The sequence below is a fragment of the Microcaecilia unicolor genome, chromosome 3 (assembly GCF_901765095.1).
Source record: "Microcaecilia unicolor chromosome 3, aMicUni1.1, whole genome shotgun sequence".
Classification (NCBI taxonomy): domain Eukaryota; kingdom Metazoa; phylum Chordata; class Amphibia; order Gymnophiona; family Siphonopidae; genus Microcaecilia; species Microcaecilia unicolor.
In genome coordinates this window covers 238,752,657-238,766,203 of record NC_044033.1, presented here as the reverse complement: position 1 = coordinate 238,766,203, position 13,547 = coordinate 238,752,657, and the positions used below count along the sequence as shown (strand labels likewise).

General features: G+C 41.5%; 1 protein-coding gene across 1 annotated transcript in view; it reads left to right on the top strand.

The window, feature by feature from the left end:
- Nucleotides 1-6,018, top strand: part of LOC115464474 (vomeronasal type-2 receptor 26-like) — a gene marked incomplete at its 3' end in the record, with an annotated part of 80,014 nt that extends 73,996 nt beyond the window's left edge. The window contains exons 8-9 of the mRNA XM_030194850.1: nt 666-1,544; nt 6,002-6,018. Coding sequence (XP_030050710.1) covers nt 666-1,544; nt 6,002-6,018 — 896 coding nt within the window. The remainder of the gene's footprint in view (nt 1-665; nt 1,545-6,001) is intronic.
- Nucleotides 6,019-13,547: the final 7,529 nt, after the last annotated feature.

Sequence of the window (13,547 nt, the reverse complement as noted above, 5' to 3'; positions counted from 1 at the left end):
TTGCATTTGTACCCTGCGCTTTCCCACTCATAGCAGGCTCAATGCAGCTTACATATTATATATAGGTACTTATTTGTACCTGGGGCAATGGAGGGTTAAGTGACTTGCCCAGAGTCACAAGGAGCTGCCTGTGCACGCAGTGGGGATCGAACCCAGTTCCCCAGGACCAAAGTCCACCACTCTAACTACTAGGCCACTCCTCCACTCCATTATAATGTGCCAGGCTCATATTAGGCCCATATTTAGCCTTTATTGAAGACCCAACATGGGCCAGCAAATTTGCATGCACTCCTGCCTTTTCGAAAACATCAACACAACTGAGCACATCCTGATCTGGATGTCTCAATCGCAATCTCAGTATTCTAAGAAAAATGGGTCTTCACATGTCCTAGTGGAATCCAAAAATACGAGCTGGATACCGTAAGCAAAACTAATCACACCCTGATTGGATAATACATATGGAATCCTTTAAAAACATTCATTTCAGGTGAAAGTTCATCTAAAAGATAATGCATGATTTCATTTACAGGAAGCTCATCATTCATTATTTGTTTAATGTTTGCCACTGTCTGTCATTTTGAAACAAGCCTTACTATAAAGAAAAAGTTACTGCCCTATAACTGATGCTATTTGTGAGATAATGGGACAATATTTTTCATTCCCAGATATAGACACTTGTACAAAATGCCCAGAGGACCAATGGCCCAATCAGAAGAAAGATGTCTGCATCCCAAAAGTGATATCCTTCCTGACCTATCAAGAGCCTTTGGGGATAACTTTGGCTTTCGTCTGTATTTTCTTAATTCTCATTAATACTGTCATCTTGGGGATCTTTATTCAATACAAAGATACCCCCATAGTGAAAGCCAACAACCGAGACCTCAGTTACATTCTTCTCATCTCCCTCATGCTCTGCTTTCTCTGCTCCTTGGTATTCATCGGCCACCCTGACAAAGTGACCTGTATCCTCCGACAGACTGCCTTTGGAATCAGTTTCTCCATCGCTCTCTCCTCTATATTGGCAAAAACCATCACTGTAGTCATGGCCTTTCATGCCACCAAGCCTGGAAGCAAGCTCCGGAAATGGATGGGTTCCAGGGTCTCAGTTTCTATAGTCCTTTTCTGTTCCCTTATTCAAACTGTTCTGTGCCTTGCCTGGTTGTTCACTGCTCCCCCATTCCCATATCTTAATATGAAATCAGAAATTGGAACAATACTAACTGAATGTAATGAAGGGTCAATACATGCATTTTACTGTGTTCTGAGTTACCTGGGATTTCTGGCTGGTGTCAGCTTCATCGTAGCTTTCTTAGCAAGAAATCTACCTGACAGGTTCAATGAGGCCAAGTACATCACCTTCAGCATGCTGGTGTTCTGCAGCGTCTGGGTCTCCTTCATCACAACGTACCTGAGCACCAAGGGCAAGTACATGGTGGCAGTGGAGATATTTGCTATCCTGGCCTCCAGTGCTGGACTTCTGGGCTGTATCTTTTTCCCTAAGTGCTATGTTATTCTGCTGAGACCTGAAAGGAACGGCAGAAAATGCTTTTAAAAAAGATGGAAATATTAATATTTGTGTAAAGGATGGATTTCATTAAATATTGTTATCAATTGATGGGCAAGTCCAAGTTGAATGTCATTTTTTTTACCCAGAAACTGCATTATCGGTTGAGGCCATCCTAAATTGAGCCTGCAAATTGGTGGGAAAATGTGGGATACAAATGCAACAAATAAATAAATTTCATATATTTTATATTATAGCTGAAATTAGATATTATACACAGTTTCAATATAAAATTAAGCAGATATAATGGTCAATAACAACGTTGTTGGTGATATCTTTTTATTGGAATAATTTTATGTATTGAATAGATTTCTCAATTATTCTCCATTCAATGGGGTAACAGTGTAGTAACATTTGGGGCTAGTTAGCAAAGGGGATGGGATTTGATATACCGTCTTTCTGTGTTTACAATCAAAGCAGTTTACATATTATATACAGGTACCTATTTTGTACCTGGGGCAATGGAGGGTTAAGTGACTTGCCCAGAGTCACAAGGAACTGTAGAGGGACTTGAACCCTGTTCCTCAGGTTCTCAGTCCACTGCACTAACAATTAGGCTCCTTCTTCACTCTAGGCATTCATTAACTGTTAACATGATAACAGCTGTTGTGTGTATATAAAAGAAGTGATGATTTTCAAAGACATGGATTGGTTGGAGTACTGGACTGACCACCAAGGATGCCTAATCCAAATCCTACTGCTGCTCCTTGTAACATAGTAGATGACAGCAGATAAAGACCTGTACGGCCCATCCAGGCTGCCCAAGAAGATAAACTCATAGCAAAAGGTATGATATGATACTACGTTTGTACACTTGATCTTTATTTATCTTTCTGGGCACAGACTGTAGAAAGCTGCCCGACACAGGCCTTGTTCTCCAACTTCTGAAGTTGTCATTAAAGCCCCACTCCAGTCCATCCAAATCTGTCCAGCTACAATCTGTCCAGCTACAATCAGGTCTAAGTCATTTACGTCTTTATCTGCCCTCACTTTCTATGTTACTAAGTTACCACCTTCTGCAAGAATCTATTCTACTTATCTAGAGGGCATGAAATGAGATTGAAGGGGGGCAAACTCAAACAAAAATGTCAGGAAGTATTTTTTCACGGAGAGGGTGGTGGATGCTTGGAATGCCCTCCCGCGGGAGGTGGTGGAGAGGAAAACGGTAACGGAATTCAAACTTGCGTGGGATAAACATAAAGGAATCTTGTTCAGAAGAAATGGATCCTCAGGAGCTTAGCCGAGATTGGGTGGCAGAGCTGGTGGTGGGAGGCGGGGCTGGTGGTTGGGAGGCGGGGATAGTGCTGGTCAGACTTATACGGTCTGTGCCAGAGCCGGTGGTGGGAGGCGGGGATAGTGATGGGCAGACTTATACGGTCTGTGCCAGAGCCGGTGGTGGGAGGCGGGGCTGGTGGTTGGGAGGCGGGGATAGTGCTGGGCAGACTTGTATGGTCTGTGCCCTGAAAATTACAGTTACAAATCAAGGTAAGATATACACAAAAACTAGCACATATGAGTTTGTCTTGTTGGGCAGACTGGATGGACCGTGCAGGTCTTTTTCTGCCGTCATCTACTATGTTACTATCCAGCTCATTTTCGAAAGTGATCGCCGGCCATCTTCCGACACAAATTGGGAGATGGCCGCCGATCTCGCAAAAGCGGCCAGATCGGTATAATCGAAAGCCGCTATTTTGACACCATCGCCGCTTTCCCGTCATAGAGCCGGCGAAAGTTCAAGGGGGCGTGTTAGCAGCATCGCGAAGGCGGGACATGGGCGGGCATGGGCAGGGTTACGAAATGGCCGGCTTTAGCCCATAATGGGAAAAAAACCCGGCAATGAAGAGCATTTGGCCGCTTTTACTTGGTCCCTTTTTTTTCAGGTCCAAGCTTCAAAAAGGTGGTCGAACTGACCACATGACCACCAGAAGGAATCGGGGATGATTTCCCCATACTCCCCCAGTGGTCACCAACCCCATCCCAGCATAAAAAAACAGGTTACAAATACTTTTTTGCCAGCCTCTATGCCAGCCTCAAATGCCGTACCCACCTCCATGATAGCAGAATGTGTTCTGTCCTCCGACAGCCTTTGCCTGCTTGTGATGTGGCTCTGGGGTGAGTGTGGCACCTTTTCTGTTATTTGCACTGCAGAGTCACATCAGCAATGCATTGTGGTGGGTATAGGTATTGGTAGTTGGTAGGCTCTGCTTTTCCCCCTGCTTACTGGGTCAGAGTGTGCCCTGTTTTGTTTCCTGTTGTAGTCCATGCGGTAGTGGCCATTTTTGTAAGACAGTTTTAGATCCCTTTCCTGAGTTACCCACGTCAGAGAACGTAGTTCTTACCTTGAATGGAAGTGAAAGAGGGCATTGTACACCATTGTGCCAGCTCTGACCTACTGCTAATCTTAGTACCAGGCGACTCTTTGCCAGTGGGGCACAACCTCTGATCTGCAGTTAACTGTGAGTAAACGTGGTTATTTCAAGAAAGGACTTTTTCAGAGACATTAGTCTTCAGGTGTGAACTGGTGTGCCAAAGTTATACAGCAGCAATAAGTCCTAGAGGCTGTATGCAGGTCCCTGGAGCAGTTTTAGTGGGTGCAGTACATTTGTGGGTAGTGGGTTTTTTTTTGGGGGGGGGGGGGGGGGGGTTGGGGGGCTCAGCTCCCAAAGTAAGGGAGCTATGCACATGGGAGCTTTTCTGAAGTCCACCGCAGTGACCCCTAGGGAGCCCGGTTGGTGTCCTGGCATGTCAGGGGGGCCAGTGCACTAAAAATGCTGGCTCCTTCCATGGCCAAATGCCTTGAATTTGGCCGGGGTTTGAGATGACCGACATAACTTTCCATTATCGCTAAAAAACGAAGCCGGCCATCTCAAACCCCGGCCAAATTCAATGCATTTGGCTGGCCGGAACCGTATTATCGAAACAAAAGATGGCCGGCCATCTTTTTCGAAAATACGGATCTGGCCAGCTGTTTGCAGCGCCGCCAAAATACATCGCCGGCCATGTATTTTGCCAGCGCCGTTCGATTATTCCCCTCCACATCTAACACCCTCTCCGTGAAAAAGTATATTTCCTGACATTATTCCTGAGTCAGTCCAAGACATTTACCCTGGATTCGAAATAGTGCACAAATTAGGTCATATTCTTAAGAAGCTAACTGCTGCTGATAATTGCAACTTTACAGGCAATTGACACTAATTGGCATTAATTAGAATTTACGCACAGAACTTGCTAAGTGTTTTCTGTAAAGTTCTGCTCGTAAATTCTAAGGCGCAGAACGGTGAAGGAGGCTTGGCCATGTGCATAGAATGGGCTGGTTTTAGGTATTTCTAAAATCTGTGTGCACTAATATAGGATACATTCACACCTCATTTAACTTAGTCACCAGAATTTACTCTTGGCATAAATATCTGTCACAAAATTTCATCATGTGGACGGCACTTGGTGTATTCTATAAACTGCAATTAATTTTAAGCGTAGTTTATAGATTATACCCAGGTGTATGTTTTTTTATTTTTTATTTATAACCATTTAAATTTTTACAAGCGATAAAACAACTTGCCGGAAATACATAGAAAGTAATATATAGGAATTATTTCAGTCAGGTAATTCTATTCTCTTCCTTAGACCACTAAATAGGGAGAGTGAAACAAGACAAGGAGATCAATTAAACAGTAAACAGAAAAAAAAAGTGGTATTAACCTGATTATCCCCAGATATTACTCGTCTAATACATTATTCCACATTGATCATCTGGTTGGCTTCTTCAAGGCCAAAACGGTGTATAGTCAAATCATTTCATTGAAAACATACTTATTGTCCAATATTAGTTAGAAATAATACATCTGATTACATTCTTTCTCTTTAAAAAACCAGAACTTATTTATCAATACATATACTTAAGTCACTAATTCAGATCCCACTGATTAAAGTAATCCCAGTTTTCACAGGCTTCACTCCTTTTAAAGTAATAATTGAGGAAATATTTCTGAGGAAAACTTTAGGAGTCATACCCGGAACTCTGGGGAAAACAATAATCTTGATATTAATCGTTTATAATAATATTCATTTTATTATTCAAAGTTTCTGGTCTATTATCATTTTCAAGATCACAACCACTTCTTGCTCTTGTAGAATCATTTGTTATATCAATTTTTCACTCTCAAAGGGTTCACTTAAATTGTCCATGTAACTCTTTGATAAAATTATATCTGAAACAAAATTATTTACTGCCACCGTTAGGTCCCGAAGCGCCTTCCAGATTGTATTCAATGTAACCTCCAAGGGAGCCAAAAACTCCAAGTTGATTTCTCTTAGGTGTTTAGGAGTGGTTCTGCCGATTCGGGTTCTGCTGTAAACGTCCTCCGTTTCAGCATATGCCTCTAACTCACTCCTCCACTCCTTTGGACATGGTGGTTGAATAATTCGGGAGCGATGGAGTTGTTGTTTCCAGGTCCAAGAGTGTCAACGCTCCTTCGCCGGCGCTAATCAAAGGACTCGCCAACCCTTTCATCTGTGGGCAGTTTGTCGCGCAGCAGTCCCGCACTTGCTGCTCAGGGGACAAAACGCTGGCCATCGGCGGCTGACCGCCGGTTGTCTTCTTCCTCTCAATTAAGGTACCTGCAATTGCAGAGAGGAAATTTACGTAAAGAAAACGAAACTTCAGAGGGCAGCTGGGCCGTTGGGCATACGAACTTCAGGTCGCTATCTTACCACTCTCCCAGTTTGGGACACTTTTTGTCTGGTTTCTCCTCAGAGGCCTGTCTGATATGGGTAACCCTTCAGCATAGACCTAGGTGTATTTTTTTGGCACCAGTTTCAAATATAGAATCTAGTCCTTAGGGGCAATGTAATAAGCTGCACTATCCATTGACACAGTGTTTTACTTTAGATTTTCTTCCACTAACTTTTCACCTGATGTAGTTGGGATTTTCATGGTGAAATATGCTCAGGGAACCAGTGCACTAAAGAGTAATGAAGTTGATATATAAACCACATGTCAATCCACTAAATTTGTTATTGTTCCCGATGTAAAAAATGCCCTACATTTTGGCAGTTCTTTTTCCTTCTCCCTTACAGCACATTCTTTACTTCAGCTGAGGTATGCCAGTCCACCCCAACTGGCCCAAAGCAGGTCACCCCCCTGGACCATTAGGTATCTGCAATGTGCTCTTTTTTTGTCTCCCTCTGGAAAAATGGTGCCGTCTGACAGGAAGAAAGACAGTCAAACCCGATGCAGCAATTCATGGTGTGCACTGTTTTTCAGTCTTTGCACATTTTTTCAAATGCAGCAGTACTTTACATTCTATTAGGAAGTAAAGGTTATTTTTGGCACATGCATTAGAAGACTGTGAGCTGAAACTTAGTGCTCGGCTCTAACGTACAGATTATTACATCTGTACCTTAACAGCACATAACCCGTCAGGTGTTTGCCTGCAAAACAGTTTACAATAATTCTAAAAGTGCTAAAAAGAAAAGAACTCCATAATGTAGACAGGAAAGAAATAGGGAGAACATGTGAAGAAAAGAGAAATAGTTATAAAGCACCGAGGTCCTGAAGCACTTATAACTTTAGTTAAAGTTACTGGGGCCAATATTCAAAGCAATTTAAGCAACAGCCAGGAGCAGAGCAGTAGCCTAATGGTTAGAGCACCAGTCTTGACCAGTGGCGTAGCCAAGGGTGGGCCTGGATGGGCCTAGGCTCACTTACTTTGGGCTCAGGCCCACCCAGTAGCAGCACACCTATGATGTGTCTGGCAGGGATCCCCAAGCCTCACCAGCCGAAAACTCCCAACAACTGCATACCAGCCTTCCTTCTGCTCTATTCCTGCCTATGTGGAAACAGGAAGTTGCATCAGAGGAAAGACTGTGGGACCAACACGAGCAGTATGTATTAGTTGTGCTCGCTGCCGGTGAAAATCTGCTGTTTAAAAGGTATACGGGGTAGGGGGGATGTTTGAGAGACCATATGGCATGCGGGCAAGAGAATGAGAGACCAAATCACTTGTGGGACAGGGCAGAGTTCTTCTGCCCACCCATCTTGGGCCCAGGCCCACCCAAATGTGGGTGTCTGGCTACACCCCTGGTTGACATCCAGAGATGGCCGGTTCAAATCCTACTGCTGCACCTTGTGATCTCGAGCAAGTCACTTTACTCTCCATTGCCTCAGGTACAAACTTAGATTGTGAACCCTCCAGAGACAGGGAAATACCCAGGCTACCTGAATGCAACTCACCATGAGCTACTACTGAAAAAGGTATGTGCAAAATATAAATAAATATATGGACTTGTGCTCAATTGGGCAAATATTAAAGAGTCTGATGACCCCAGATGAAGGCTAATGCCAGAACTTGGCCAAGTAGGGCTATATGTCAATAAGTTTGTTTCCTTCTTTCCTGGACCACCTCTGCTGTTTTTCTTGGACTTGTCGTTTGTGCAAATGTTTCCAGTGTGCCTGTTAGCTAGAGATTCCCACATGTGAGAATGAATACCTGCTTGTCCTTGGAGAAAGCAAAGTTATTCACCTGTAGCAGTTGTGCTCCGAAGATAGCAGAACACGTATTCTCATATACCCCCCCTCCTTCCCAGGAGTTGTATTCTTGTTGTTATTTTACAGCACTTGCACATAGGACAGGAAGGCGCCACACATGAGCAATGGACCCCACCCACACTATGCTTGAACTATGATCTTAAACATACCTACACATATGTCTTTTACAAGTGAATAATCTTCCTGTCATCATATGAACATTTATGCAATGTATGATAGGGTAATTTTATAAAAGCCCTTTTCTGTGAACAGAGAGAAAATCTTACTGACACTGTACTTCAAAGGTGATTTTTTTTCCACATCCAGCAACTTCACCTGACAAATTGTTCTTCTTTGTACTGTTTGGTTTCATTGAACTCTCTACTTGAGTATTCTGTTATACACATTTATTTTTTTGTACTTTGTACTTTTCAAAGCTAATAAAGATACTTGGACACAAAAAAAAAATAAAAAAAATTAAGTCTTACCTGATAATTTTCTTTCTTTTAGTCACAGTTGATAAATCCAGACAGTTGTGAAATTTGACCACCTACTAGCAGGTGGAGATAGAGGACAACAGAACTGAACTCATTCTTATAGGACTGGATGCTCTTTATTCGGTCAGTGTGTCTCATAACAAAGCTAATGGAAATTAGTATAGCAGCATTTCTCCTTCCTCACAGAACTGAAGAATGAACATTAAACAATGACAGCACAATACCCCCCTCCCAGGCAAATAGAGAAAAAGAGGGAAAGATTCTGGATTCATCTGCTATGAATTTTTCCTTCTTTGTCATCAACAGTAGATGAAGCAAAGGGATGTAGCAAAGGAGTCCTCAGGTAGGATAGGAAGCAAAAACAACTGCAGAAAGAACCAGCACCCCAAAAGTGTCATCAGACTGCCCTGAAATGTCTAATTGATAGTGTTTGGAAAACGTATGCAAAGAGAATCATGTAGCTGATCAACAGTAGACTTGACCCTTCACCCCGGACTTGGAAACAACCCTAATAGAATGAGCCTGAGGGAAGGTGGAGGTTCTTTTAAAAAAAAAAAACATAAACTGAAGCAATGAACTCCTTAATCCACTGAGCAATGGTCAGCTTTAAGGCTGCATTCTCCTGATTTTGCCCAATGAACAGCACAAAAATGTGATCCAATCAGCATTGACTTTAGGGTACTGAAGAAGCATCCAGTGGACATCAAGCAAATGCAACTAATCAAAGAACTTCCCAGAGTTCTCCCTGGTGAAAGAAGGGAGAAACAAAGGCTGGCTGACATGAAACTCTGAAACCACCTTTGGGAGAAAAGAAGGGACAGTATGAATGGAGACACCAACCTCAGTAAAATGTAGGAAAGGATCCCGACAAGAGTGTGCCTGAAGCTCAGAAATCTGCTGAGCAGAAGTCATTACCATGAGAAATACGATTTTCAAGGTAAGGTTCTTCAGTTATGCCTTTTGAAGGAGCTCAAAGGGCACACTATGAAGAAAGTGAAGGACCATATTAAGATTCCATGCAGGATAAGGGGGAAATGAGGTAGTTTGAAACGATCCACCCCCTTTAGAAAATGAACAATGTCAGGATGCGTGGCCAGAGAGGAACTCTGAATTCAGTCCTGATAACAATCCACCTGCACTGTAAGTGAGTTTTAGGAGAGGCCTTTCTTAACTCATCCTGCAAGAAGGCCAAGATGTGTAGCAAAGAAGCATGAATGGGAGACACTGCCCATTCCAAACACCAAGATTCAAAAAGCTTCCAGGTCCTAACATAAGCCATAGAGGTAGATCTCTTCCTCGCTTGAAGCAGAGAATCGATGATCTCTTCATGTAACTGTTTCTCCTCAACTCTGACCTTTCAAGAGAAAGGCCATAAGACCAAAGGGGTTGGAACCTCCATCTGGATTGGTCCCTGCATCAGAAGGTTTGGGCGAAGAGGAAGATGGTAAGGGTTGTTTACTAGTAAGCAAACCAGATCTGCATACCAAGGCCTTCAAGGCCAATCTGAAATGATCAGAACCACCAGACCTGAATGTCGAGAGATCCTGTGAAGGTCCCTCCCTATCATGGTCCAAGGATGAAGGACAGAGAAGGGCTGGACAAGATTGAAGAAGTCGGTACAGGAAAGTAAGGTGGACCAGGAAATCTCACTGAAGCAACTTTATTCAGCATCAGATATGTATATGACCCGACATGGGGCCGTGTTTCGACAGAACAACCATCTACCTCAGGGGTCAAACACTACATATAAAAAATATAAATACCTAGAAAGCCTTGAAATTATAAAACATCAATAAATATACATACATAAAAACCAGAAAAAGGGATATAAATGACATATTAACAATCAAAGTATACATAAGCAGAAGGAAGATGAAGACATCATCAGAAGCAATATATTAAAACAACTATAAGGCATGTAAGAAATAAAAACAGAACTGACCTTGAGATAGAAAATCACAAAGTATGGGTGTAGAATGTAGAGTGAAATATACCTTGTAATGATAAAACCTGAATCAACAACAGGAAAAGTAACCGATATATAATCAGAAAAGAACATTGGATTCATTGGGACAAATGAAGGATAGCAATTAAAATAATCAGAACAAAAAGGTGGTTGACAGAAAACAGTAAAATGATTAACTAATGAAAATATATATTGATAAACGTGTGTGTGTGTGTGTATATATATATATATATGAATAGCCAAGGTCCAGGTATATAAGAATCTTGGTCAACTTATGAGTACATATCATACAGAGAAACATGATAAAATGATGTAATATTCTTAAAATGAAAAAAAAAGTGAAATAAGAAATGTATGATAAAAAAGGGTGAGGGAGTGCAGAGCAAACAATAGGAAAAAAGTAAAAAACAAAAACATGAAAAAAGGCATTAAAATATCATTAACATTGTCATACTAAAGATAAAACAACAATGCGTATCAAAAAAGTTGTTTAAAAAAGAATAAGTACATATGTATTGCCATACTGGGACAGACCAAAGGTCCATCAAGCCCAGCATCCTGTTTCCAACAGGGGCCAATCCAGGTCACAAATACTTGGCAAGATCCCAGAAAACTCATTACATTTTATGCTACTTATCACAGAAATAAGCAGTGGATTTTCCCCAAGTCAATTTAATAATGGTCTTTAGGAAGCCATCCAGACCCTTTTTAACCCCCGCTAAGCTAACTGCCTTTACCACATTCTCTGGCAACAAATAACAAATTCCAGAGTTTAATTACACATTGAGTGAAGAAATATTTTCTCTGATTCGTATTAAATTTACTACTTTGTAGCTTCATCGCATGCCCCCTAGTCCTAGTATTTTTGGAAACAGTAAACAAACAATTCATGTCTGCCTGTTCAACTCCACTCGTTATTTTATAGACCTGTATCATATCTCCCCTCTGCCGTCTCTTCTCCAAGCTGAAGAGCCCTAGCCACTTTAGCCTTTCCTCATAGGGAAGTCGTCCCATACCCTCTATTATTTTCATTGCCCTTCTCTGTACCTTTTCTAATTCAACTATATCTTTTTTGAGATGCGGCGACCAGAATTGAACACAATATTCGAGGTGCGGTCGCACCATGGAGCGCTACAAAGGTATTATAACAGCCTCATTTTTGTTTTTCATTCCTTTCCAAATAATACCTAACGTTCTATTTGCTTTCTTAGCCGCAGCAGTACACTGAGCAGAAGGTTTCAACATATCATCAACAATGACACCTAGATCCCTTTCTTGGTCCGTGATTCCTAACGTGGAATCTTGCACAAAGAAAATTTGTGTTCACTTACCACAGAAATGACCTCTTCTCTCGGAACTGATTAACTAAAGAAAATACATATTGATAGAAGTGTATATATTTTAAAAAATAGGCATGAAAGTCCTGGTATATAAGAATCATGGTCAACTTATGTGTACACATCATATAGCGGAACATGATAAAATGATGTAATATCATAAAAATGTAAAAAAAATTAAAATAAAAAATGTATGACAAAAAGGGGGAGGGAGTGCAGAGCAAACAATAGGAAAAAAGTAAAAAAACAAAAATATGAACAAGGCGCTGAAATATCACTAACGTGATATTAAAGATAAAACAACAATGCAAACTAAAAAAAAATTGGTTAAAAAAGAATAAACATAAATCTGCTACAAAAAACTATGAAATATCAGAGCTTTGCCTTCCTAGGGTGGTTATGGCGCAGTGGGGATAAAATATATAACCACAGAATGCACTGAGTGAAAATGGCTTATAGATAATGCTGAAAACTCAAAGGGCTGTGTTTTTAGCGCATGCTCAAAATTAGCGTGTGCTAATTGTGTAGGCACCCATAGGAATACACACGTGCTAAAAGCACTAATGCGCCTCTAGCATGGCATAGTAAACAGTTACCAAAGTGCCAAAAAGAAAAAAATAAAAAGCAAAAAATAAACAGAAAACATTGAACAAAAAAAGGAGAAAATATAAAATTAAAACTGCCGATGCTGGAACACTGGTTATGTGGAGAGTTCACACAATACACATCCTTTCCCAATGGCAAACATGCACATCCAAGGTCTCAATAACATAACTTCTTTTAACTTTGAGCTCCTGCGCTCCAGTATTCCTCTACCCCGGCAATCATCTGAGCCCAAGATGAACAGGTGATTCAATTTACTAGCAGAACGCCGGAGCCCAGCACAGCTCTCCTAGAGTTGTGCCGGAGCTTCCATATGCCTTACCATGGCCTCCTGCACTAGGCCACTCTGAGCAGGCTCTTCTTCTGTGCATATACTCTAGCTCCAGTATTCCTGGCACTAAGTGCTGCTTTCTGATATGCCAGGCTGCCTCAATTAGACCCAGGGTGCCAGTTCCACAACTCTGCAGTTATTTCTGGGTGTAATCCCTTGTTCCGTCTTTGGTGAATGCCTGTCTGTGTTTTGTGTGTGAAGAAGTCATTTAAACTTGTTTTGTGTATGGTAATAATGGTGGGTGGGGAGACCAGGGGAAGGACAGGGAAGAGAGGGGATTAGGGGGGTCCCAGCATGTCTAGCACCGACTCTGGTTGCGATTAAAGGAAAGAAAATTATCAGGTAAGACATATTTTTTCCATACACATTCTCCTAACACATGTTAAAAAATTCTTAATGTGTTTTAAAAAAAAGTTTTATTAACAGGAATGTGTGAAACTTGCCAAATCCATTTCCTGAATTAAAGGAAATAGTCTGCAAATCATATGGAATTAAACATTTTGAGTTCCCTAACTGTACAATACAATGTTCTTACAGTGCATGACATCTACAGGAGAAAATGCCAGTCTGAGAATTTTGAAAGTGCTTGATATGCTGACACAGATTGTATACGGTGCTCAGCAGCCAAGGAATAGATTAGGCTGTTAGGTTACCTGAGAGAGAAAGTGGGAAATGTGGGGCATTAATGGGAACATGGAAGGAGGCTAAGACAGAGGGGCAGAA